At 56.3% G+C, this 25,248-nt stretch overlaps 8 protein-coding genes across 8 annotated transcripts; 3 read left to right on the top strand and 5 right to left on the bottom strand.

The window, feature by feature from the left end:
* Window positions 1–912: 912 nt before the first annotated feature.
* BCV69DRAFT_142479 (hypothetical protein) lies at window positions 913–6,407 on the bottom strand. Its single transcript, XM_025489294.1, has one exon. The coding sequence runs from the start codon at window positions 5,918–5,920 to the stop codon at window positions 1,052–1,054; it is 4,869 nt and encodes a 1,622-aa protein (XP_025349542.1). The 5' UTR covers window positions 5,921–6,407; the 3' UTR covers window positions 913–1,051.
* Window positions 6,408–7,565: 1,158 nt separating this feature from the next.
* Window positions 7,566–9,356, bottom strand: BCV69DRAFT_297674 (hypothetical protein; the record flags this gene model as incomplete). The annotated part of the gene is made up of 4 exons (XM_025494140.1): window positions 7,566–7,837; window positions 7,933–8,284; window positions 8,361–9,078; window positions 9,154–9,356. 4 exons carry the CDS (start codon window positions 9,354–9,356, stop codon window positions 7,566–7,568), a joined length of 1,545 nt encoding a protein of 514 aa, XP_025349543.1.
* Window positions 9,357–10,213: 857 nt separating this feature from the next.
* Window positions 10,214–12,581, top strand: BCV69DRAFT_142516 (kinase-like protein). The gene is made up of 4 exons (XM_025489295.1): window positions 10,214–10,461; window positions 10,554–10,661; window positions 10,739–10,861; window positions 10,939–12,581. Exons 1-4 carry the CDS (start codon window positions 10,435–10,437, stop codon window positions 12,280–12,282), a joined length of 1,602 nt encoding a protein of 533 aa, XP_025349544.1. The 5' UTR covers window positions 10,214–10,434; the 3' UTR covers window positions 12,283–12,581.
* Window positions 12,582–13,014: 433 nt separating this feature from the next.
* Window positions 13,015–14,139, bottom strand: BCV69DRAFT_142578 (hypothetical protein). Its single transcript, XM_025489297.1, has 2 exons — window positions 13,717–14,139; window positions 13,015–13,639 (listed from the first exon to the last, which is right to left on the bottom strand). The coding sequence occupies exons 1-2, from the start codon at window positions 13,959–13,961 to the stop codon at window positions 13,111–13,113; spliced, it is 774 nt and encodes a 257-aa protein (XP_025349545.1). The 5' UTR covers window positions 13,962–14,139; the 3' UTR covers window positions 13,015–13,110.
* Window positions 14,140–14,481: 342 nt separating this feature from the next.
* Window positions 14,482–15,419, bottom strand: BCV69DRAFT_142531 (hypothetical protein). The gene has a single exon (XM_025489296.1). The coding sequence runs from the start codon at window positions 15,202–15,204 to the stop codon at window positions 14,719–14,721; it is 486 nt and encodes a 161-aa protein (XP_025349546.1). The 5' UTR covers window positions 15,205–15,419; the 3' UTR covers window positions 14,482–14,718.
* Window positions 15,420–15,634: 215 nt separating this feature from the next.
* BCV69DRAFT_246708 (CRAL/TRIO domain-containing protein) lies at window positions 15,635–16,720 on the top strand (the record flags this gene model as incomplete). Its single annotated transcript, XM_025490221.1, has 1 exon — window positions 15,635–16,720. A coding segment is annotated over one exon (1,086 nt), but the record flags the coding sequence as incomplete, so codon positions are not given.
* A 1,060-nt stretch (window positions 16,721–17,780) lies between these two features.
* BCV69DRAFT_281389 (hypothetical protein) lies at window positions 17,781–18,934 on the bottom strand. Its single transcript, XM_025491972.1, has 4 exons — window positions 18,701–18,934; window positions 18,272–18,624; window positions 18,026–18,191; window positions 17,781–17,935 (listed from the first exon to the last, which is right to left on the bottom strand). Exons 1-4 carry the CDS (start codon window positions 18,862–18,864, stop codon window positions 17,869–17,871), a joined length of 750 nt encoding a protein of 249 aa, XP_025349548.1. The 5' UTR covers window positions 18,865–18,934; the 3' UTR covers window positions 17,781–17,868.
* Window positions 18,935–23,933: 4,999 nt separating this feature from the next.
* BCV69DRAFT_311197 (DnaJ-domain-containing protein) lies at window positions 23,934–25,139 on the top strand (the record flags this gene model as incomplete). The annotated part of the gene is made up of 1 exon (XM_025494841.1): window positions 23,934–25,139. One exon carries the CDS (start codon window positions 23,934–23,936, stop codon window positions 25,137–25,139), a length of 1,206 nt encoding a protein of 401 aa, XP_025349549.1.
* Between the last annotated feature and the right edge of the window lie 109 nt (window positions 25,140–25,248).

Below are 25,248 nucleotides of genomic sequence, written 5' to 3' on the forward strand. Positions count from 1 at the left end.
GAACCGAAGTGAACCCCATTGCTATCAATTTCTCACTCCACCTTTGAAATGTCAGGCGATCAGAAGACAAAGGCCGGGTGGCGCGAGGATGGAAAAAGACCCTTCGGCCTTTGGGGAAAAACTTAGCTTTTCCCAAACTGCGATAGGCTTGCGACTGCGACGGTGTTTGATTGACTGACTGATTTACCAGAGTCGGCTGAGTGGCGGGTACATGACGGGCGTAGCTCGTGCAAACTTCGACCAGAATGACAGCTGACAAGTGAGGCACGGAGACTGGCCCAGCCTAGCCCATACCCTTAGGCTGGCTGGACCTCTGGGGTGCATGCAATTGTGGCAAGACCGGGATGGTCGGCTGTCCTCTCGCCCTCTTTCCAAACTCCTTCCGCGCTATCCACCTCCCTGTACGGCCCAATACCTATTAGCCTCACTGTTCCTAGAATTTCTTCATATTATAGCCTCTCCACTCTCGGCGTCTGATCAGGCTAGACCAGACCGGACCAGACAAGCTCAGTCTAGCTCAGTCTAGCTCATTTCAGCTCAGCTCATGATGCTCGCCGAGGCCCCCGATAGCTCAGCCCAGCCCAGCCGTCAGGCGCTGCTGAGCCTCCTTTCTCCTTCTCTATCTCTCAGTCCAGCCTATTCAGTCAATGGCGCTCGTTGATGCAATCTTCACAATACCTTTCCCTTGTCTGTTAGCGTGATGAGAGATAGAGAAGACTAGGCTGATGAGAGTGACAGAGATAAGGAGATTAGAACAAGGGGGACCGTGGTAAAAAATTGGCAAGGGGGTTCATCTGGAGGGCGTGGCGTGGGAGTCAAGAGAGCCAGGGATCATGCCGAGGAGATGGGCGTCGTGAGATCTCCTCTCTCTTCCCCACGCGAGCGAAAACAGGGGGGGGGGGGGGGGCGGGGGCAAACACAGCCTAGCGAGGGGTTCAAGGGTGCAACAAACAAACAAAGCAAAGGGTGAGGTAAGGACCCGTGAACGCGTGTGGGGAAATGGGTATAGTTCGATTGACGAATGGAATGGCACGGCAAGATTACAACAAGATCAGAGGAAAGCACTGGAGCGTCCATCACTCAGAGCGTTTGGTGAGAGGAGGTAGGGGGAGTGCGCCCCTTGACATCTTGCCTCTTCGGTGCGGGTGCGAGTGCGATTCCTCGCCATGATCCCCTTGAACATCTCCTCCTCCCGAGCTTTTTGAGCACGCAACATCGCATCGAGAGCAGTCACGTCGTGTGATTCTTGAGCGCGAGGTGAGGGTGTGGGAGCGGTGTGGGAGCCCGCGGAGCTAGATGTCCCTTCCTGGCGATGTGGGTGGGAGGTAGTAGGGGATGTGCCCCGACCTTCGGATCCGGGGAGTGGTCGAGAGCGTGGAGGACGTGTAGGCATCATAGAAGTTGAGGAAGTAGTGGCTGTGCCGTAGATGCTTGCAGCTTGAAGGGACGGATGGACGTGCGAACTACTATTGCCCCTGCTCATCTGACTATCCATGCTAGGCCCTCGGAAGCTCGGGCTCAAAGACCCACTGGAGCGCCTTCCGGGAGCGGTCAATGTGGAAGGCGTCGCAGCGGGAGTGGGCTGCAGCGCTTCCGTCTCGACCTGGAGCATCTGCGTGGCCTCCTGCGCTGCAGACAGGCTGCTATCATGGCCAGTCAAGTTGCCACTGCTGGTAGAGCGACTGGTGTGCGACCATTGCATGTCAGGCCTGCCGTTGCTTGTCCTTGATTCTTCGAATGGCGATGGTCCCCACTCTGGCCGAGTCTCCTCGTTGAATGCTGTGAAAGGGTACGACTCGGAGCTGATGCCCTTCTTCATGTGGCTGGCACCATAGCTACCTGTCGAGCCGTTCGATATTGTGCTGCCCATGCTCTTCATGGCGTGAGAAGAGAGGCCTGAGTTGATCGAACTCGAGATGCCTAGCTTCGCAAAGGCACCCCTAAGGCCCTTGCCACTAGGGGAGGACATCGGTGCATGATTCGTGTACGGGGAGGCCACCGGCGATCGATCTCGATCCATGCTGAAGGAAGTGCGCCCCGCGATAGGACTCGGCTCGCTCTTTTTCGCCGAACCGGGCAGGGAGCCGCTGGCGTCGCCAAGGGAGAACTTGCGCCCGGAGAACAGCGGCGCGGACGACTTGCGTGCGCCGGTCATTAGCGGACTGGTCATGGCAGACCTGAAGGACACACTCGAGCTCATTCCAGTGTCGATTGATGACATCGCAGACTCCTTCTTGATGGGACGAGGAGGCGTGGAAACGATCTCTTGCATGGAAGGAGACAATCGCAGAATGGCAGGAGGGCTGGTATGACGCCCTAGCGAGGCTCGTCGAACCCCGAAGGAGCCAGCATTCGCTTGACCCAGTGGCAAAGAGCTCTGAGCAGCTGCCTGAGCGGGAATCTCCGATGGATCTCTCGCCGAGACATCCACTCGCGAAGGCGTCGAAGGCTGCACCAGCAGGGACGGTTCTCCACTCCTACCAGTTCCGCTTGGCCCTACAGTGGTATCAGCGTTGTCGTCTCCAAAGCCGACCGAAAGAGGCTGGTCTGACTCTGGGTTGGTCTTCTCGCGCTGTCGACTAGAAGGCGAGACAGATGGCGAGGTCGCAGGACTTGGCGGAGAATGTCGGTAAGAGGCACTGTCCCACGAAGGGGCACTAGCTCCCCGTCTCATGTCCACTCCTTCGCCGAGAGCATGCGGTCTCAAACCGGATGAGGTGCTTGAGCGCAGACCACCTTCCTCTTCTACATCCATGCCATCCCAGGGCTCATCGTCGTCTTCTGCAGTCGGGGCATTGTCCACCGTTGCTGCCATACCTGATCCACCTCTCTGTCCATCACTGAGTAGCATGGGACCCAGACTCTTGTGAATGGTAGGCAAATCGCCGCCCTGCTCCACCAGATCCTGCTTCTGCTGCTGATTCGAAGACTGACGAGCCCTGTCTTTGCTAAAGGACTTCCTGCCCGCCGCCACTACCTCGAGGAAGGGCGATCGCTTCTTGGCCTTCGTCTTTGCGTCCTTGTCGTACGAGGTAGCGATTGCGACTTGGGGCTTAGTCGATTGTGCTGAATGTGCCTCGCCGCCAGTCAGCAGCGCCGAGCGATGCTGGTAATCAGCTTGAAGGAAGGCCAGATCCAGCGGCCTATCCTCTGCTGCTGTCGCGTGAGATGGCGATCGTTGTGGCATTGGTGACTTCTGCGGACAAGCCGGTGTTCCGTGAGCAATATTCGACTCGGCGCCATTAGACGACTGCGCTAGCTTTGCCGAACTTGGCGTCGCGAAAGAGGATGACGAATCTGTCGATCTGGACCCGAAGGCAGGCATCGGATTGGAGAATGGGCCAGCTGGAGCCTGACTTCCAGCCGACAGCTCTCGAGCTCCAGATCTGTTAGTGCCTGCGATTCCTAGACCCATTGCATCTGTCGTCTCAGGAGGCTGGACGAAGATGAATCCGGAGGGTCCGTTCGTACGTCCGCCCATCTGACCTTCACTGACCTCGCACGCTCCGTAAGAATTGGTATATGCCTGCTCCAGGACATTGCGTAGGTTGTTCTCACCACTGCTAGGAGAGATTGGGGTAGGAGCAGTAGAACCAAAGCTTGCAGCCGATGAGTCCGCTCCTAGCTCAGACGTAGGCCAAGACTGTTGTTCGCCCTTTGAGCTTGGCGTCGAGGAACCGCGGCCCCACAGAGACGTGAAAAGACCTCTGCGCCCCTTCGACCCGTTTGATCCATTCGACCCCTGCTGTCTTGACATTGAGGCAGGATCGTATTGAGGCGAGCTTGCAGTGCTTCCGGCAGCCGAAATTGACGCGGGAGGAGAAGTGGCCGAGGTCTGCCCACCTCGCAGACTGTTGAAGCTGGGCAGCTGTCGCAATCGATTGGTCGGACGAATAGAGAAGCCGCTACCGGTGAGTTTGACCGGCTCAGTCGAGCTACGCTCACGCTCGCCGCTCTGCCACTGGCGATTGTCTTCCGCAAGCGGAGGATGCCGCTCGTCTCCTTGCCGCCGAGGTGAGTTCTGAGCCAGGTCGTGTGTGATCTCTGGCACGGTCTGAAGCTGTGGCGCGATCCGCCCAATCGAAAGTCGGCGTGGGTCCGTGAGACCGGGGCTGACTGAGGGAGGGGTAGCATCGAGAGGCATCGGTGTCATCGCAGCTGAAATGGCTGTCCTGCTGCCTGAATCAACGCTATCGCGACCATGATGTGAGCCATCAACCTCTTCGCCCACGAAGCTGAGTCGCTGATCTGTACTGCTCCAACCGTCGAGCTTTCTGAAATTCAGAGGAACAGAGATCGAGCCCGCGGGGACAGCAGACGCTGCGGGTGTATTTGCTCTCCGGAGCTGCAAAGACCGACGCGGCACATCCAATGATTGGGTACTTTGCGCGAAGCTCTGTACCGGGAACCTGGTGGGCGATTTCAGACTGGAAGATTCCGCAGTGGCGCTGCCTTCGGCGGCCTCACTGCGTAGGCGCAGAACAGACTTGATGGACCGCAGCCCCTTTCGCATCTTACCTTCCGGCTTTTGCTTGATGACCATCGTCTCGGACGCATCAGAATCCACTTCTGCCTCAGGAGCCGAAGTCGGTCCATTGGACCGAGTCAAGGTCATAAGATGGGGTCGCAGCGCATCGAAGGATGCTCGTATGCGGGAAGGCCCGCTGCTCTCTGACGGCTTGCTGGTCTGTTGACTTGTCGCCCTCTGCGGGAAGAAGTTTAGATGCTCTCTCAGCAGGTCGAGAGATGCGCTCCGGCCTCGCTGCTTGCTGCTCCTAGAGACATCAGGCACCTCCTCGGGCTCCTCGGCCGGCCAGCGCCCAAGACCATCGTTCCCACCCAGGTAGAAATTCTCATTCGCCGCTGACTCCGGTCCCAGTAGCCTGACGGCTTTCACAGGCAGCGGAAGAGCGGGAGATGTTGCCACCGCTTGCGCCGAAGCTCGAAGAGCGGGATTGGAAGAGGTCCGACCGCCAATTGGCAGCGTACGCACTGGATGCGGGGGAAGAATGGGCGAAACTGCAGAGCGAGGATAGACTGCCTTCTCAAGAGGCGGCAGGCCTTCGAGATTGTCCTCTTCCCGTGCAGCAGTGCTGCTAACCCTCGGCGGCAGTACCGGAGGAGGTGGAGGAGTTGCCATGGCTCCCCTTCTCTCCCTCCTCTCCCGCCTCTCGCGCCGCCTCTTGCGAGCAGCTGCTTTTGCATCAGACGAGGATCCAACTGTTCCATTCGGGGAGCGGTCGCCGGACTTTCTCCTCGTGCGAGGAGTATTGGGCACTGATAGAGCCCCGTCTGACGATGAGTCAAGTGAAGCAACTGACGACGATGGTCTACTCAGCATCGTGCCGCGGAGAGAAGGAGCCAATCTGCCTCCAGATGGCTGCGCTCGAAGGCTGACCCTCGCATCTGCAGAATGACCGCCGCATGAGGGTCCTGCACTACTGTCTGTCAGAGCAGGGTCATCTGGATCGAGAACAGGCACCTTCTTGCGACGAGAGATGGGAGAATTGGTGCGGTTCCTTTGTAGCCAGAGGTAATGGTCCGGGTGGGCTGGATTGGAAGCCTGTACAATCGTGTCGGGGTCAAGTAGGTTCAGCGATGGCCGCGAGGATGAAGGAGCAGAGCCGTCGTGGTTCGCAGTCAATGCAGTCGATCTTCGGTCCTGAACCCTATGCGCGGGGAGTGAGGCCAGCAGCATCTCCGGTGACGAGTCATGATGGCGCAGAGGCGGTGTACCACGTGTGCCCTTGCTTCCCTGTGAGATGCGTGGATTCGTCTGTGTCTGACGAGGGGAAGGCGAGATTGCCCCTACAGGACGCAGACGTTGGGCTCTCACGCCGCTGCCAGAATCAGTACGGCTGAGGTCCTGCAGAGGCGGCTGCGACGACAAGGGCCGAGGTGGATGTATGAGTTGGGCCATGTTGTCCTACGCGACTGTCTCGTCGAGGAGCTGTCTGAACCCGGTGCCGCTCTCAGAGAGCCAATGGCGTCTCTGGCCCAAAGGCAGAGGTTGGCTTGCTGGTCGTGAAGATGCGAGGCTGGGTCGTATATGGGGAGCGTGTGTTGTACGTCTATGTGGTCGTGTCTCAAGTGTGAGCGCTTGCAGCACACATGAGTGTCTCTATGCTGTCCGCAAGCTCTGTTCGAGGGGAGAATGGGGATGGAGAACGAGAGATGAGAGTGACTGAATTGCCGCCCAGCAGCACCTGGGTAGACGTCACGGCAAGTAATTGGTAGCGGTATAGATGGCGAGGTCGCAAAGGATACGAATTTGCGGATCGGGGGATGGCGCCGAAGATGAAAGGTGTTGGGAACGAGGATGGTGATTGGGGTGCGGTCGGGGACGCGGCACAGGTAACGGCAACGGCAGGGATGGAGGCGGAGGCGGCTGCGAGGGGCAGGCCGTAAAGGTGAGAGAGAGGGGAGATCGGGTGTGGGCTGCAAAGTGGCTGGCTGATCGATCAGGAGCGGAATCGCGGAGCGGGGCAAGGGGCGGAGGGAGGGGCAGGTCAGGGGAGGAGCGAGCACCGTCGCAGCGCTTGGCAAGTTCGGCCTGGTGCTTGCTGCCCGCTGTTTGGATCCACCGTCGCCCACACAAGTGTTGCTTCTATTCGCACTCGGCCTTGCCTCGCTTGCCATACCTTTACAGTGGGACCGCAAGAAGTGGCGTAAGCTGCGAGAGGGCGGACATGCAGCATTGGTGGGAAATAAACGTCGTACTTCGTCCAAGTGGGGCAATAGGACAGGCAGGGTTGACCGACGGAGTGACTGACCGAGTGGACTGGCTGACTGGCTGACTGGCTGGGTACTCTGCTCCTGCTACCGGCCCATGGAAGTTGAGCCGAGGGGGCGGCGCATGTGCATCCTGGCATTGATTGATTGTAGATGGAGCGGGAGGCGCTCTGCTCATCGTGCAGCTCTGCCGCCGATGTGAAAGTCCGTGAGACCCACTGAACCGAACTTGTGGGCGGGCAGCACCAGCACCAGCACCAGCACCACCCCACCCCATCCCCCAAGCAAGGGTGAAGGCGGCTGTGGGCCCGCCCCCCTTGCTTCTTCTGCCTGCCGCCCCCCCGCGCCTGCCTCGCGCACCACTTCGCCTCGCCTGGCCTAATTTTACTTAATCAGACTTCAAGCCTCACCAGGCCCTTCAGTCTCATGTGAACCAACTCGGCAAAGCGGAGTCGCTTCTACAAACAGACGACGAAATTATGATCGAGTCTCCATCGGCTAACTCGCTGATCCACTACGTAGGCAGAGCACTGCGTAAAGAGAGAAGAGAGAGACGTCCCTTGCTCCGCCCAATTTGGCGGTTCACCGTCTAAGATCGACGTGAATAGAAGTGAAGGGCCACGCGAGACGCGAAGCAAGCAAGGGCGGGGTGGAGCTCGCGGAGCAAATCAGAAATAATTGAGCCTACCGAAGTCAAGGGAAACACAGAAGCGATCGGGAATCCTGTGGGCGCCAGGCGCTACGCGTTTTTACTACAAGGTCGGCTGCAAGGCACAGCTCTCACGCCAAGAGCCAAGGGAGTGGTGGGTAGTACAAGTGTATACCTTCACGCATCACGATGCATCCCACAAGACCATCTTCGCATCCCTCGCAAACCAAGACTCCCGTGCCCGGACTGCCGGCAACGTGATGTGCTCCTGATCATGCATGAGGGTGCTGCTCCCTTCGGAGGACGATGCGGAGCAGCTTGTTTCTGAGCCGCTGCCTTCACCAGTAGCAACAACCGAGGAATCGCGGCTATAAAAGCTCTCTGGCCATTGTCGAGAGCCGCTAGTCGCTAGCAGCAGCGGACGGAGAGGGTGTAACCCGAGTGAGCAGATGCTGTCTGTAGATCGAGGGCGAAGGCGTGGGTAACGGTGAGCCATGAGACTCAGATACCGGATGCCTTGGCGCCTTATTCGAATGAAAGTCGGTACTCACCCTTTTGCAAAGCCAGATCTAGGTGAGGCATTCGCGTCCTTGTCGAACCTTCCGTTCGAAGCTCGACATTGGCTGTCTCGTCCTCCAAATTCCAGACTCTCAATCTGCCTTGAGAGTCGCCCGCTACAAGCCACCTACCTGCCCAGTCCACGTCGAAGAAAAGCCTCTGCTGGACCGTCGCCGATGCGTTCTTCTCGGGCGATCGCTGGAAGATGGCTATGACGGTCGTCTTTGCCGACGGCAGAGTGAAGTCTGGTATCGAGGAGAGGTATCTCAAATCGTAGCAGTTAATGAGGGCACTCCTCCGACTAGAGACGAAGAGTAGGTACGGCGTCGTTGGATGGAGAAGGAGCTAGAGGGACACAGATAAAGGACATTGCTCAGCTTCAGAATGTGCGCGAGTCGAAGCTGCCCCCAACTTGACTTACCTGTGTGACCCCGGTGCCCTCTTCCTCGATCCAGCCAGCCAGGCAGAGCTCATGAGCAACCTTCACTTTCCGTCCAGCGGCGGTCCACTCCCCAGGAGCAGCGTCTCCTGCCCTTTCGTAGATGCCTACTGTGCCAGCAAATGTGCCCACGACGATCAATTCTCCTCCCGCCGAAGCAGAGGGAGCATAGGCAGGGCCCACGACAATGGAGGAGATGACGCCCCTCTGGAAGTGCTTGCCCTGTGCGCGCCTATTGGGCAGCAAAGGCAAGGTGGAGCAGGTATTTGTGCCCGGCCTGACCATTGCGAAACATGCGAGAGAAGCTTCGACTCCACAATAGAGGCTGCTTCCGTCCATGCTGAAGGCCATTGCTTGGGGACCGATGAACTGCTCGATGTGATTCTCAAAGCCGTACGTGGCTCGCACTGAGCCATTGTAGGCATCTATCAGCTTGGACGGGATGGAAGTGGAGGAGTAGATGAAGCACCAGCTGGTGGGGTCATCGTAGCGAGCAAAAGGATACCAGCCATAATCCAGGATGGTCGTAGGGGATGCGATTCGAAAGACGTGCTGCAAACCATACTTCTGTGAATCTGACGATGATGGTCCCGTAGCCTGTGATTGGTCGTCTATCGCTGCTGATGAGCCTTCGGTCAAAGAGAAGAGATCAAGCTCGTGAGCTTCGGTCTGAGCCAGTAAATGAGTTCCGTCGGGCGACCTGAGTTGCAGATGTTCGGATGATGGCTGGGTCAGCTGGGGCTAGTAGAGACTATGGAGCCCTCTCATTTCTCACCATTGGGCCCTCCTCCAGAATCTCTGTGACGGAAGCGCTCCTCTAGCCTCGGTCTTGTCTTGCCGAGGTATGAACTTCGATGCTGATAACTGATGAATTGGGCGCGGAGGCTCCTTGGGACTGAAGCGGAATCGGGGAGGCTCAGGCCATTCTAGCGCTGCTATTGTCTGAGGATTGTCATCACCATCGCCGCCACTGTCCATCAAGGATGGCGGAAATTGCGGAGGAAGAAGAAGAAGTCGTATGCAGAGCGGCCAAGGGTGCTTGGAGAGACGGCCACCGCAAGGAAGCGATCAGCCACAAAGAAGAAGTGCAGCCACGCAGCAACGACGACGACGACGAAGGCCAGGCAGACGGACGGCCAGCCAGGCGTGTGTGCGTGTGTGTGTATGTGTGTGTGTCTGCCTGTCCGTCTGTCGCGCCTCCGCTCTGCTCCGCTCCGCCACGGGCAAAACTCTATTCCGGCCATGCAGCACCGACGCCGCCCAGCCAGAATCTCTCGTCTCGTCATACGCGACGTCGGGCTCATCACCCCGGCCTGACCCCCACACCCATCCCTGCCTCCCAGGTCTACTCACCTCTTCGCCCTGGGCAATAAGACGCTCCATTGGCACCTTGATGCCATCGGTCCTGCCCTGCCCAGATCACTTTACTCTGCCGTGTCTAGCCATTCTGGCCCTGCAGCCCTGACTGCACTCTCGCACCTCTTCACCGCTACACCCACACGGTCCCTGACGATATACATCCGACGAAACAAACGACCCCAGAGACGAAGGTCCGGCATTCATCACTGCAATACTCCGGTTGGCAAATATCACCCTCTTCATCGCACACAACATCAAGATTTGTCACGAGCCTCTCAAAGCATCTTCACATCTCTTACACTGCATATCGCCCTCCCCTCTCTCATCTGCTACCTCGGCATTCTCCAGAATTCAGTCTTGTAAGGTCCCCTACATCGCGGCTCACTGATTTTCTTCGATAGTTCCTGCTGCCTTCGTGCTCACGGTGACAACACGTTGCGCCGTAGCAGTCCGGGGGCCGACGCCGACGCCGTCCCTGCAATAAGGTCACGAGACCTACCCTCGAGCAGGAATCAATCAGCCGATCTCCGCCATTTGCCCATATCGCGCCCCATCTATCGCAGCGATTCGGGGCGCCCAGGTCAGGTACAATCGGCACTGTATCACTCTGTCAGAGCTCTCGGCGCTCTCTTCCAGCGCCCATCTCCGCTGAGGTGGGGCAGACCTTTCCCCTTGGTCAGCCGCAAAGCAGTACAAGATGGGAGCATTCTGCTGCAAGCCGGACGTGAGTATATGCGAGGCAGCACAGCACGTCGATCAGGGGCCTAGGTTCCAAGGATGATCTGACGTCCTTCCACCGCCTCCTCCCTCTTATAGCCGATTGATTTCGAGGGTCCAGTAGATCTATATCACTTCTATCTTCTCAGAGCCGTGGGCAAAGGAGCCTTTGGCAAAGTCAGAGTGGTGCAGCACAAACAGACAAAGGTGAGGATGAACGACCAGAGCCCAAACTCGAAGCAGGATGATTATGATCTGACAGTGCCTCATCGTATGCCCTCCAGAGCCTCTATGCTCTGAAATACATCAACAAGACGAAATGCGTCAGGATGCGGGCCGTGTCAAACATCATCCAGGAGAGACGGTTGCTCGAGGAGATCGAGAGCCCATTCGTCTGCAATTTGAGGGTGAGTGAAACGAGAGAAGATGGCACAGCAAGGAAAGGGACCTGACAGATCGAGGCTTTCCCTGATCTCCCTCGCAGTATGCGTTCCAGGATGATGAGAACATGTTCATGGTCATCGACTTGATGCTCGGAGGGGACCTGCGTTTCCACCTCGAGCGGTCAGGCAACATGAAGGAAGATATCGTCCGCTTCTACGTCGCCGAGCTAGCCTGTGCTTTGGACTACCTACACAACCTGCAAATCGTTCATCGGGACATCAAGCCAGACAATGTTTTGCTCGACGAGAAGGGCCATGCTCACCTGACGGACTTCAACATAGCTGTTCATTTCTCTCCTCGGCGTCCTCTCACATCCGTCGCAGGCTCAATGGCATACATGGCTCCGGAGGTCCTGACGAAGAGGGGCTATCTGTCTTCTGTGGACTGGTGGTCATTAGGCGTTCTCGCCTATGAACTGCTTTTCGGTCGCCGGCCATTCAACGGCAAAACGAATTCTGCGTTGACACATTCGATCATGAACGACCGGTGTAGCTTCCCAGACAACGTCGATGAGCTTGTCTCTCGCGAGACTGTCAGCTGTATTCGCGGCATGCTTGAGAGGGACACTCGCAAGCGTATGGGTTGTAAAGGTGGCTTGGCAGACTTTGTTGCACATCCCTGGTTCGCCTCCATCGACTTCAATGCTCTACAACGGAAGCAGATCACACCGCCTTTCGAGCCAGACTCGAAGAAGGCCAACTTCGATGCCACACATGAGTTGGAGGAGCTTCTATTAGAGGACAACCCCCTGAAGGCGAGGAAGAGGGACGAGAAGAGGGATATCAACACCCTGTCTCCGGAACTCAAACAGATGGAGTTGCACTTTCTGCCATTTGATCACCTGAAGCAAGTCAGACGATCGTACTTCAAAAGTCCCCGCAAAGATGGCGAGTCTTCGCAGCAGTCACCCTCCTCTCCGCAACCTCGCCGACAAAACCTGCATATGCTTGGAGGAGAAGACACTTCCACGCAACAGACTGCCTCTGGTGCGTACACGTTGCAGGATCAGCCACTGGCAGAGATGGGATCGCAGATCGGGACCGGTGTGGCAGGGGCCAGTGGCCTGCTGCATCCGCATCCTACATCGGGTCCGGGGAGTGTAGGTCATTCCGGTGCAAATCCTACCGCTTATGCCAATGGGCTTCCTTCGCCACAAGGATCCGCCTCTGGGCACGACAGCTATCGTCATGCTGGCGGTAAAGCGGACGAGGACGCCGTCGAGATGATCTCTCCGCATCGAGAGGAGCAGGAGCACGAGCATGGGCAGGGTAGACGTAGTCATGTTGCAAGCACCCACAGCCTCAGCCATAGCCTTGTAGGATCGCAAAATGGCTACCCCATGCAGGACATGTCGTCTGCCGCTGCCCATCCTCCGCCGCGGTAGACGATGTAGACAGACGCAGCAGATAAAGAGACAGGTAGATGGATGGGAGCAAAAGAAGGACGGACCACCTACCTCCTCCTCCTCCTCCACTTTTGCACTCATGCACTTCATGACGTACGTAGGTAGAATGTGTCACCAGAAGATTTCCATTTTCATCTCTACACGCCGCCCTTTCCTTTCAACGACGATTCCTCCCTAAAAGCGATTGCCTCCCCGTCCAAGACCACTCGACTTCCTCATGTCTCACACGCTCCTTCTTTCTCGTCAAAATCAATACCCACCTTTACCTTGCCTTGTTCCTGCGTCTCCTGGCATGCGGCTCCCAGGCGCTACTTTGTTCGATTCACATTCTGCTGGTGCGTGACGACGCCTTTGTAATCACTAATGTGGTTGACTACGCTTTTGACTACGCTTTCCCCTCGTTGAAAGGGTCACTTCACTCGTGCCTTTGTTCGAGATCACACCAGGAGGCAGTCGGCGGGTAAAGGTAAAGCAAAACGTTTTGTTGGTCAAATGTCAAAGGTGGAGTGATTGGGCGAAAGGCGGGGAAAAAAAAAGGAACGTGTGCATGTGGATGCGGCGGAGGGCTGAGAGGGCATGGGTGACGAAGCAAAAGCCGCGCAGAGGGGACGGACATGTTTGAAAAGAGACTATATTGAGAGGGAAGAAGAGGTCGTGGGTGGGGAACAAGGGAGTGTTTCTGAAAAGGGGTTTAAGAAGAAGCAGGAGATACTGACAGGGTCTGCGCGGCTAGATGGCTATCGACGCTACTTTCTTTGACTTTGTGGGCGACATGAGCAGACATCATCTCCGCGAGCAACTTGCACTTTACTCGCTCCAAGCACCGATCATGACGGCCATTGCAGTGGAGAGGAGTACCGAGATGATGAGGATGTAGTTCTGGTCAGAAGAGCCCACCCAGAGGTTTGAAGGAGCATCGTTGGCATCAGTGTCAGAGCCAGGCGTGGTAGAACCGTCTACGGGGACGGTGCTGTTGTCGGTACCAGATCCAGCGGTGGCAGTGCCGTTCTTTGTAGTGGTGTCAGCAGTATCGGTGGTGTCCTTGGCTCCACCGGCAGCGCCACTGGTGCTACCGCCCGAAGAAGAAGAAGAGCCACCTGATCCCTTCGTAGGGGTGGTGGGGGATGCAGGAGTCTGAGAAGAGCCACCGCTGGCCGTCGTGTTGTTGCCACCGCTTGCAGGAGTCGAGTCGGAGCCACCATCGTAGGGCTTGATGGGCTTGCAGTCGTCGGTCCCAGCTGGTGCTTCGAAGATGGTTACGGGTGCAGTGGCCTGCACCTGACCGGTCTTGTCACGAATGCCAAGGGTAGTGGTGGTACCGGCAGTCAGGTTGACACTGTGATTGTTTCAACGGACTAAGATTAGCTTTCCTTGTACACTCTGCTGTATAGACTATCCGTCAACTCTACTCACGTCCAGGAGAAGCTACCGGTGGCCTGGTCAGACTTGGTGATCAAGGTGTAAGCCTTGCCTGCAGTGTTACCCTTTGGGTAGGCAGAGATGTAGACTGGGGGTGTAGCATCCTTCCAGCTGATTGCAGTCGGGAGACATTCAGCGAGAGCAGAAGGAGTGTCGATAGTCAGGGTAGCCTGCACGCTGGCAGCGAGGAGGGCTGCAGCGGCGCAGCCGAGGAGGGCATTTACGCTTTGTGATCGCATTGTATGTGGGTTTGGAGGTGGTGCAAGGTAGGGTGGTCGAGATGGTGGTGATCTTCCGTAGCTTGATTTCGGTGGTAGCGATGGAACAAGAGAGAAGAGGTGACGCCGTAGTCCAGCCCCTTTCTTGAAGGCTTAGTCTGGGGCGAGGGGGCGGCGGCGGCTGTAGGACGGCAAGCCAGCACATGAATGAATCTGTGACTGCCCTGACTGCTGTGCTCCTCTGCCCTGCGCTGCGCCGCCCTGCCCATCCTCGCCCCTTTGCCCTCAATACGCGGCACAACATCGAATCAATCAAGACCCGTGCCTTCGTCCACTTCCACCCTCGTCGCGTAGCATTCCGTCATAAGATGGCCACGAATGTCCTGGAAACTAGCAATGCCATGCGTACAGCCTCCTTATGAGACAACGACGAATGACGACGACGATGTGCAACTCGGACCTCTCGCCTCTCTCAAGACCCTTGTCATCCCGGGCTCGACGGCACAGGGCGTTCTGGCCACATCCCCAAAGTGCAAATTGGGGACACCGGATGCTGGATGGGCATCGTTCGAGAGTCTTCAGATTCATCGTCTGCTATCTGTGACCACGCTATAGCTACCGGGGCGACTTAGTGCATTGACCGTTGCACCTCAGAGAATGTCCGACGTTCTGCATTTTGCAGACGCACCGAGCGAGGCACACATCAGTGCAAGGGCTCGTAATGGCTCTTCCATCGTATCGAGACGCCAGAAGATAGTGAATCGCACTTCAGACTCTCTCACGATGCAGAAGTGCGGCGATCGTAGCCGCTGCGAGTGCTTAGTAAAGCTTGGCGAGCCGCGTAGGTAGCGCAGCAGCGGCTCGAGGAGGGATGTAGGCATGCATGCATGGGGCGGACTGCCTCCACTTCCGCTCCCTCCCCGCTCCCAGATTGCAGCGGGACTTGGCAAGCGCAGGGCGTCCTCTTCCTCCTCCTCGCTGCTTTGCCCCCCACTCGGAGCAGCCAAGCAGGAACATTGCCACTTTGACGGCGACCTTTTGTCTTTCCATCGACGTCGTCTGTTGCGTGTGCTGTCAGGTCCGCCCTCTGCTCTTGTTTCAGGTGAGTGAGGAGACGTTCGGGTGGCGGCGATGAGCGGCGGCGATGAGCGGAACGGGGCGGATCTCGGGGATAAAAGACGGCTCCAGCTTGCCGCGGGGCCATGACATGCATCATCCGCCTTTGCTCAGGCCGGACCGAGCGAGAGCGTCGGCACAAACGCATTCTGTCATACCCCCGCCGCGATATAGCCTACCTTCACGCTCCCGTGCTCACAACTTCCGCCATCTATTTTACCTGTTCCAGTCATCTTCAATTTTCTTCACTCCGTGCCCGTTTACTTAATCAATTCGTCAATCTTCACCTCTCCTCCATCAATCGAGTCAGGTACACCGCTGCTCCAGTCTCTGCTCCACTAGGCTCAGCCCCATCTTTCGCGAAGGTCTAACAGAAGCGCGCAGCTCGTCGGGTCTCTGCTCCTGACTCGTCTGAGGAGACACCTGCCACTTCTTTCGAACGCTGCTTGCTTCTTCAAGCTACGTCAATTGGCGCCAGTGTCCCCTTTCCCCATCGGACACTCGATCATTACTTTCTTTCCTCCACCTCTGGAACGCCGCCTGCCTCTTTCTGCATCACTTCTGCACTGCTGCACAAGATGGTCAACCCATCGAGGACACGTTCTCGGGAGACGTCAGCGACTGGTCGGTCTAGTCTGCTCGAAAAGACTTACAGCCGGTACAGTAACTATGGCAAAGGAGGGGACAACCTCAAAAAGACATCATCCAGGGCTAATTCCCAGCAAACAGCGGTAGAAAATCCTTCGCTCCGAGCGTTCACGGGAGTCTTTAGGAAGCCCGAGGAAGGATGTCGACCACAGCCTCCGGCAAAGTTGTCTGATAGCCAAGAAAAGCTCTTGGCGGAGATGCTCGTGTACTTTAGAGAACGAAAGACCTATCCCGTTTCTCTCAACGCGAAGGATGGAAAAGCTGAGGAGCCACCTACAGAGTGGGAGAAGCTGAGGATGCTGTCCCGAGAAAGTATGCTGCGCTATCTCAGGGCTACCAAGTGGGATCTCAACGCCGCAAAGAAGCGTCTTGCCGAGACTATCGCTTGGAGGCGTGAATTTGGAGTCGACTCAATCGATCCAGCCGAAGTGGAGCAAGAAGCCAAGAGTGGCAAGGAGACCGTCATGGGTTTCGACAATTCTGCCCGGCCCTTGCACTATATGCATCCGCATCGCAACAATACAAAGGAGTCCCCAACGCAGATGCGATTCGCAGTGTGGATTCTCGAGAGCTGCATCGACCTCATGCCACCAGGAGTTGAGCAGCTCGCTCTCTTGATCAACTTCGACAATAGGAGCCGAAACCCTACCAGTATTGCCAATGCGAAGCTCATGCTGTATATTCTTCAAAATCACTACGTGGAGAGACTGGGCGTTGCTCTCTGCATCAACGTCCCTTGGGTGTTCAAGGCATTCTGGAGCGCCATTCAGAGCTTCATCGACCCAGTCACAAAGTCGAAGTGCAAATTCGACGAGGGAATCAAAGAAGAAGTCCCTCTCAGTCAACTCAGCTCGGACTATGGAGGAGAAGTCGACCCAACATATCACCACGACCAATACTGGCCTGATCTTGTGAAATTGACACAAGAGAGGCGTGCCGCCATGCTGAAGCGTTTCAAAGAGCAATGCAACAGCGAGGTTGGCGCTTCTGAATGGGTGGTGAGAGGTGGAAACGACTCGGAAGGAGCTGAAGCGCTCCAAAAGGCCGACGTCGCAAATGTCGTCAGCGAAGCAAAGGACATGCGTGGCTTGGCTCGGACCGCATCAGGCTCGCCGGCAGACGCCCCCACGACTCAAGTCAGCGATCCGAAGCAGATTGAAGATGTCGATTCGGCTCAGAGTAGCAGGCAAGATGCCGTGAATGCCTCTCATGCTCGTGCAAATGCAGCAGTCGCCACATCTGAAACTGAAGCCTCTACGGAACCACTTTCGCGGACGGTGACAGAGACAAATGAAGCTTTCAAGACACCGACGGGGTGCATTGATCAGAACCCACTCGATCGTACATTTAGTACGCTGAGTATGTCTAAGAGCTCTGGCGGAGGAGCAAGCGCAGCTGTCACGCCTAGCGAAGGACAGGCTGGGAGGCTGGATCAGGTCGATGAGGACGCGCAGACGACTGGCACGGGAGCCGCGAGCGAACCGCCCACCAACCCTCCGAGCAGGTCAAACACGCCTCTATCTGCTAGAGGTAGAAAGGAGGGCGATTCGCATCGCCGTAGTGGATTGTTTGGCTCCATCTCCAAGATCGTTCATCACGACGGACGTAACAAGTCTAGCGATAGCAGTAGCAAGCACAAGAGGACTGCAAGTTCCACCTCTCGCGGACTCCTACACAAGAGCTCGGCGCAGCAGGTCAACATCCTCTTCTTTGCTGCTGCGCGAGATGCCGCTGGTACATCGTCGATCAAGATTCCGCTTGTGAGCACTCCACTCAAGCTGAGCGAAGTGCCTGCTCTCATTCACCAGAGTAAAGGAGTCAAGGATCCTGCTAGGTTGATGGAGGTCATTGCGAGGAGCAATTGGAGTGTGGATCAGGTCATGGTGGACGCAGAGGATCGCGATGCTACACAGCTCAAGGGAGGAGAAGATGTTGCTGTCATTCCACCCGTTTCAGGCGGGTGATTTCCCTTGCTCTGTCTCCTCGTCCTGATCTCCAGGTCTTGATTGTCGCAAGGAAACGCAACCTCCCTTCGAACATGTATCTTCATAGAACAGCCAATCTCTCTCTAATGAACTGGAAGGTATGATTTGATCCATGACAGATGATAGAATGTAGCAACGAATGTACAAATGGAACGAGTGAAGCAACAGGACGCTGGTCATCACTGTCTCGAGTTTTGAGAAGCGATGGCTGTCCTGATCGGCTCGAAGCCTCCTGCCCGTTTGATCCTGATGACGAAGGGACACAAGCATAGATGTCTGGTCAGCTTCTCTGCGCCAGGCGTACTTACGGCTCTGCTGCCCAGCTTCTGCACTCACCTCGACCTGATCTCTCCTTTTGTCTTTTGATTCTCATTGAGCTTCTTGTCCATAGCCATCGCATCCACATCTTCGCCGTGTTCCCGCACGAGGGATAGAAGCCAGTGCGCCTCGAGCTCGGAGACGTGGCGGAGCAGGGGGCCAGGGTCTGGCACAGCTTGCAGTGCTGCGAGGGTATAGGAAGGAGATGAGATCGTGAGAATAAGTCGGAGGACCAGGAGGTGCTCGATCAGCACGGATACATACCTTTGACAACCTCGCTCTCCTCCCGTGCAGCAGTGACCTTCGCCGGTCCCTCTACCTCCTCCTCCTCCTCCTCCTCCGCCTCATCTTCCTCATCTTCCCAGTTCTTCAGAGGCTTTCCCCACGGTGTATCTTCCGGCTCTGCAGATCCCTCGATGATATCTACCACATTTCCTTCTGCATCACGAATGATACGTCCCATGCCCCTGCCAGGCTTGCCACTGCTACCGCTGCCTGAAGCAGTCGCGGATGAGGAGGAAGCAGCGGGTGTGAGGGAGGCACCTCCTTCTGTTCCTGGGGCTAGACCGCCTGAGGGACGTAGCTTGAGGTCAGAGAGAAGACCCAGGGCGGCATAGCTGCGATATACAAGGCGAAAATCAAGGTCAGCCAAGGAGTCATGAGCAATGCGGTTCTGGACCGAAGTAGACTCACTTCTGCCTGACAGTCTTCTTTCCATCCCACTTATCCTTGAGTGCCTCTGGTCCCTTGACAGTGGGCGCTCGTACGAGCTTCTTCTTCTGGTGACGCTTGGCGGCGGCCGAGGGGCCGTTGGCAGCTCCGCTACGGGTCTTCCTCCGTTGTCGTGGGTTGGCCATATCTGTAGATCAGGTGAGGCGGCAAGTGAAGCTGATCGGTTCTCTCACTAGTGGTATCCAAGGAAGGACGGGAAAGCCGTGGTTCCGGTCTAAATTTTGGACGGAAGAGCGATCGGACCGGAAGGTGCCCTGGTTCGAGCTCCGCTCCTGCCCGACTCCACCAGCGAGCGCGAGCCTTGTGCAGACGCATACGAAAGACCATCGCTGCCACTGCCTTACCCAACCAACTTGACCAACACTCGTCATCGTCAGCGTCTGATTCGTGTATCGAGAGTAGGGACGAACACTCGTTCCTTCGTGCGGTATATTCCCTGTCACCTTAGCATCTACTGTTCGCCAGGCTTGCGGATATCTCAACTTGGCCATCACTTTCACTTCACTACAATCACTTTTGCGGAATAAGTAGCTATGGGTACGTACAGGTGCGCTGAGGCAAGAAGCTTTCCTCTGCATGTATGATGCTGATACTCCATATCTTCGCTATCTGCAGGTATCCCAAAATTCTTCCGCTCCATGTCGGAGCGCTACCCGCTGATCAGTCAGCTGGTAGAAGAGAACAAGGTGCCAGAGATTGACCGTCTCTACCTGGACATGAACGGCATTATCCACAATTGTTCTCACCCAAACGACGAGGATGTGCATTTCAGAATGACAGAGACGGAGATTTTCCTGGCAGTCTTTTCATATATCGAACACATCTTCCTCAAGATTAAGCCGAGAGAGCTTTTCTTCCTCGCCGTCGATGGAGTGGCCCCGAGGGCCAAGATGAATCAGCAGAGGAGTAGGAGATTTAGGACTGCAAAAGAGGCAAAGGATCTCAAGCAGAAAGCTCTGCAGAGGGGCGAGGAGCTGCCAGAGGAAGACGCATTCGACTCAAATTGTATCACACCAGGTGAGTACCATGGCAAATGTTGCCACTGACGCAGCATGGGTATGGCAGCTTACACAGTGAGCCCCCATGACTGGCCCTCAGGTACACCATTCATGGCTCGTCTATCCGAGCAAATGAAGTGGTTCATCGCCAAGAAGGTCACTGAAGACGCAGCATGGCAGGGTCCAGAGATCATTCTGTCTGGTCACGATGTGCCCGGAGAGGGAGAGCACAAGGTCATGGAGTACATCCGACTTGCCAAGGCTCAACCGGGTTACAACCCGAACGTTCGTCACTGCCTCTACGGTCTTGATGCTGATCTCATCATGCTGGGTCTACTGAGCCACGATCCTCACTTTGCCCTTCTCCGAGAGGAAGTCAGCTTTGGCCCCAAGAAGAAGAAGAGCGGAGGACTCGAGTCGCAGAACTTCTTCCTGCTACATTTATCACTCTTCCGAGAGTACCTCAACCTCGAATTTGCAGATTTACGCTCAGTGTTACCGTTTGAGTACAGTTTAGAGCGCATTATCGACGACTTCATTCTCCTCAACATCTTCGTCGGAAATGACTTTCTGCCACATCTTCCCGGCATGCATATCAACGAAGGAGCTCTGCCCCTGCTCTTCAATATTTACAAGAGGGTCCTACCTGTAGCTGGAGGGTACCTGAACGAATCTGGCAACTTGCGAGTGGATCGATTGCAGCTGATCCTCGCAGAGCTGACGAAGTTCGAGAGGCAACAATTTGAGGAAGAATTTGGCGATACCTTCATGCGTAAGCATCAACAAAAGAAGAACAGCAAGGCTATGGAGAAGGTTCGTGCTAAGAAGAATCAGGTGCTCATGTCAGAAGCACAGAAGAGCGTGTACGACACCATCAAGGCATTCGTGCAGGACCTTCGCGTCAATCCGCATAGTGCCTCGAGAGATCTCTTCCTCTCGACCGATCTCAGCGATGAAGATAAGGACTTCGTCTCTGACCTATGCCGCAATCTCGGACTGGGACTGAGCTTCGACGAGTACGACCCAGTCGAGGACCGGCCAGCTATAGCGATCTCATCAAGTCAAGGTCTGTGGTACGAAGACGAGGTTGCGGCGGCAGAAAGCGAGGCTGCGATTGTTCGGGTCCTGAAGAAGTATGACGGTGCCAAGGTCGAGACGAGCAACGGCACGCACAAGGCGTCCGCTGAAGAAAAGGACGAAGAGGAAGAGTACGAGGCGATGGTGGATCAAAAGATGTACGAGTGGAAGAGGAGCTACTACAAGGAGAAGCTGGAGATCGACTACAAGGACAAGGAAGCAGTGCAGAAGCTCGCTTACCGATACGTTGAAGGCCTGCAATGGGTCTTGCACTACTACTACGATGGTGTCGCATCGTGGGGATGGTTCTACGATTATCATTACGCGCCCAAGATTTCCGATCTTCTTGATGTTGGGGAGATGACTTTCAACTTCAACCTTGGCAAGCCTTTCCGACCCTTCGACCAATTGATGGGAGTCTTGCCAGCTCTCAGCAACACGCATATCCCTCCGGCGTTCCGCGATCTCATGACAGACCCCAATTCCCCCATCATCGACTTCTACCCATCGAATTTTGAGGCCGACTTGAACGGGAAAAAGCAGGACTGGGAAGCGGTCGTCAAGATTCCCTTCATCGATGAGAAGCGATTGCTCGAAGCGCTCGACAAGCGATCCGGCCTGCTGACCAAGGAAGAGAAGAGCCGCAATGGGTTCGGCGACAGCTGGAAGTGTCTCTATGACCCCGAGACTGAGCGATACTACCCATCGTCCCTTCCCGGCGTCTTCCCTGATATCGTGCATAGCAAGGCCAAGGTGGAGGTTTTCCACCTGCCTACCTTGGATGGTTTGCATCTCGTCAAGGGTCTGCCTGAGGGTGCTGAAATGGGCAAGCAAGGCCACGCTGGCTTCCCATCTATCCAGACCTTGGTTCACTATGCTCGTCTTGGCTACCACGGAGTGAGTGTATTCCAAGGAGAGTCAAAGGGCGAGAGCATCGTCATCAATGTCGAGAACTCCTACGAGAACACCAAAGTGCAAGATCTCGCGGAGACCATGGTGGGCAAGCGTACCTTTATCTCTTGGCCTTACCTCAATGAAGGTTTGGTCACTGCAGTGTCCGACAGCTTGTTCAGATACGAGATGGGTCTCGTCGGGAACACAAAGAAGATCATCCAGAACCCTCATTCCTCCGAAGCACAAGGTGCTTGGAGGCGCAAGGCTTCGCGCATCCAGCATCATTATAGCAAGCGCTTCGCCGTGGAAGTAGGAGACGTCAACGTTTTGCTCCATGTCAGGCCTCTGAAGGGCCTGAAGCGACTCGAAGATGGCTCCTTCGTCAAGGACTACGAGGAGTCGCCTGACAAGGAGGTCGAGCAAGCAATTCAGACTTGCGTACCCGATGTCTTCAAGGAGGACAATCGCTTCGTCGAACGCCCAGCTCTGCCTCTCCATAAGGAATTCCCAGAGAAGGCAAAGGTGTTCTTCCTTGGCGATCAAGCCTACGGGTCACCTGCAGCCGTCGTGGGAAGTACCGGCAACCAACTCGCCATCGAGATTGCCTTCTTCTTGAATCAGGCCAAGGAGAATCAGGCCCTTCATCAGCTGGTCGCTCAGCGATCTCGAGAGGCTTACTACCCTTCCTTCGTCGTCTCCAAGAAGTGTGGCCTATCTGGCCTGGCGTTGAGCAAGCTGACCAGCTCGATGCTCATCGAGACACCTGAGGGAGGCCGAGTCAACGTTGGTTTGAACCTCAAATTCGAGGCGAAGGGCAACAAGGTCTTGGGCTACAGTCGAAAGAACAATGCTGGCTGGGAGTTCTCCGACAAGGCCATTGAGCTCATCAATGAGTACAAGAACAAGTTCCCAGAAGTGCCTCAGGCGCTCATGGCCAATCAGAAGGCCGATCTCAGAGAGGCTGTCCAGTTCTTTGGTGACTCTGCTGCTCCCCAGAGAACGGCACAGCTGAAGCAGTGGATCAAGGAGAAAGGTGTCAGGGATCTGGAGGCGGTACCACTCTATGCTGAGCAACTGGGCAAAGATGCGATCTCTTCCATTGAGTCCTTTACTGATCGCATTGCTGGCGCTCGCTCAGCACAGCAGAGCGTCGTCAAGCGAGCCATCATCAAAGGTATTCCCCGCACTGCGCTTCTGAAGCCTGCTCACGCGCCATACCGTCTGCAAGCTCAGCGCTTCGAGCTCGGTGACCGAGTCATCGCAGTCTCTGACACGGGCACTGTACCGATGAGCGCACGAGGTGTGGTTGTTGGTCTTACCTCTACTAGCGTCGAGGTCGTCTTTGACAACCCTTTCCTGGCCGGAACGACCCTCGGAGGTCGATGCTCTGCACATCGTGGAGCAACGATCGGCTTCGCCCAGGTGTTGAATCTGACCCAACCTCAATTCAGCAGTACGAAGGGCGCCAGTGGAGTGGATAGCTCCGCAAGTCTAAACGCTCTAGAGAGGACCATCGGTCCAATCCAGGCCAATGGCAATTCAGCCGATGGCCACGGCTCTACGAGAGGAGGTGCTCGAGGAGGCTATCAGGGCCTTTCCACCCGCGGTGGCGGTAGCGGTAGAGGCAGTAGCTTCTTCCATCCTGCTCCTGCTCCTCGCGGTGGTGCGCCTGTGCACATCCTCAACCGAGATGGCCATGCCAACGGCGGCGGCACGGTGGTGAGACCCGAGACGCACTTTTCGCGCGTTGCGGCGGGTACGGAGCGACCGAGTGTAGACCAGGCAAAGCAGAGGGCGGCTGCGACTGCCTCTCTCAATCCTTTGCTGGCCAGCCTGAACATGAATGGTGGGCACGCCGCGAACGGTGCTGGAGGCCGAGGTGGAGGCCGCGGAGTCCCCAGTGGCCCCAGCCGCGGCGCTGGACGCGGAGGAAGGGGAGGCCGAGGAGGTCGAGGCCAGGCGTGAAGGGAAGCATGTCAGTGACGATTTCCTTCTTGATCTTATTTGTACGATCGTCATCTGTGACTCTCATACAAGGGTCTTTACAATGTCATTGAATTCATGGTGCGAATAAAGTGCTTGCCCGCGTCGATTGATGCCTGATTAGGTAAATTCCGTTAAATGCTCCGACCGGGAGAGGCCTGGAGCACACATTTCGATAAGGGTACTTCTTAGTTGCTTCATACCTTCAGTACTCCCCGATCTTCTACCCATGTCGGCCGATCATGCTCCTCAGAGAGTCCTGTGCTGCCTATAGTCGCCACCTCGGCCATTGTCGGCTAGCACGAGGTCCGAGCAGCGCCTGTAGCCCCTTTGCCGTCTCACTACCACTCCTAGGCAGCCCAGCTTCATCTTCACCTTCCTCCTCCTCCTCATCCTGCTGTGGCTACGCAACTGTCGCCTCTTCCAGCTCCTCATCGTCCCAGCTAGCTTTTCCTTCTCACCTCTCCAATCCAGGGCCGTACGAGATCTTCCATTTGCCCCGGACTGCGAGCCATGCAGAGGTCAAGGACAGGTACTACGACCTAGTCAAGCTTCTTCATCCGGATCGTCGCTCTGCCACGGCTTCCAACAGCAGCAGCAGTGGCAGTGGCAGTGGTGATGCAGATGGAGCAAAGTCAAGTAGAGCGACGGAAAAGGGCAAGGCAAAGGCCGATTCGGAGCAAGAAGTCATCGTCGAGGAGTTCCGCAAGGTAGTCAAGGCATACGAGCTCCTCTCTGATACTCGCAAGCGCAGTGCATTCGACCGGTATGGTCTAGGCTGGGATGGTGGGAGCTCTTCTGCTTCTTCCTCCTTTGGACCCAACGTGGCCGAGTGGCAGGAGCTACAGCGTCGTCGTGCCTTCACTACTGCCTCTGGACCTCAAAACGACGGGTTCTGGCACGGGTACGGGGGCGATCCTCGCACGAGGTTCCGGCCCTGGCAAGCACCACACGATCAATCGGGTTGGCAACGTGAGGCTGGGTCTTCCTATTCAAACTTTTACTCTTCCTCTAGTGGACCAAAAGCAGCATGGAATGGAGGTGGAGCGGGATTCTATGAACATAATATGGGTGCGGCAGGAGCGGGGCCGCGCTATGCCTCCAATCGACGCTTCTTTGCCGCCGTGGCTATGGTCACTTGGACGCTAGCCCTTTTCCAATTCCACAGACTGGGACTACAGAGCGATCAGGCCGTCACGCATGCAGAGCGTAGACATCTAGATGCGGTGGAGAGTTTGGAAGAGGCGAGAAGGAGGGCTCGGAGTGAGGAGGGGAGGAAGAGGTACGAGGCGCTACGCACTAGGGCGAGGGAGAATAGAGTTTTGGAGCAGGTGGAGAGGTTGGAGATGAGGAGTCAGGAACAGCAGCAGACACAGGGACATGGGTACCAGCATCTGCTGCCTGCGCCAGGCGCTGAAGGGGTGGGCATGCAAGGGGAGAGGATATGAGCAGGGAGCAACACAGTGTGGAGGATCTCTACTACCTCTGCGTGGTCATGCATGATTAGTCCAGAGCCAACAAAGACGACGCTGCTATTCGCGCAGCTGGCCAGAGCAA

This window comes from Pseudomicrostroma glucosiphilum, assembly GCF_003144135.1.
Source record: "Pseudomicrostroma glucosiphilum strain MCA 4718 unplaced genomic scaffold BCV69scaffold_3, whole genome shotgun sequence".
NCBI classification, from domain to species: Eukaryota; Fungi; Basidiomycota; class Exobasidiomycetes; order Microstromatales; family Microstromataceae; genus Microstroma; species Microstroma glucosiphilum.

Excerpts from the sequence above, each read along its gene's own strand:
- BCV69DRAFT_142516 (XM_025489295.1), top strand. The coding sequence starts at position 10,435 with ATGGGAGCATTCTGCTGCAAGCCGGAC. Across the intron at positions 10,462-10,553 it reads CATTCTGCTGCAAGCCGGAC|CCGATTGATTTCGAGGGTCC; the intron begins GTGAGTATATGC and ends TCCCTCTTATAG. Across the intron at positions 10,662-10,738 it reads TGCAGCACAAACAGACAAAG|AGCCTCTATGCTCTGAAATA; the intron begins GTGAGGATGAAC and ends TATGCCCTCCAG.
- BCV69DRAFT_281389 (XM_025491972.1), bottom strand. The coding sequence starts at position 18,864 with ATGGCCAACCCACGACAACGGAGGAAGACCCGTAGCGGAGCTGCCAAC. Across the intron at positions 18,192-18,271 it reads GGAGAGCGAGGTTGTCAAAG|CACTGCAAGCTGTGCCAGAC; the intron begins GTATGTATCCGT and ends ATACCCTCGCAG. Across the intron at positions 17,936-18,025 it reads AAAGGAGAGATCAGGTCGAG|GATCAAACGGGCAGGAGGCT; the intron begins GTGAGTGCAGAA and ends CTTCGTCATCAG.
- BCV69DRAFT_142479 (XM_025489294.1), bottom strand. The coding sequence starts at position 5,920 with ATGGCCCAACTCATACATCCACCTCGGCCCTTGTCGTCGCAGCCGCCT.
- BCV69DRAFT_142578 (XM_025489297.1), bottom strand. The coding sequence starts at position 13,961 with ATGCGATCACAAAGCGTAAATGCCCTCCTCGGCTGCGCCGCTGCAGCC. Across the intron at positions 13,640-13,716 it reads ACCGGTAGCTTCTCCTGGAC|TGTCAACCTGACTGCCGGTA; the intron begins GTGAGTAGAGTT and ends AAACAATCACAG.
- BCV69DRAFT_142531 (XM_025489296.1), bottom strand. The coding sequence starts at position 15,204 with ATGCGTTTGTGCCGACGCTCTCGCTCGGTCCGGCCTGAGCAAAGGCGG.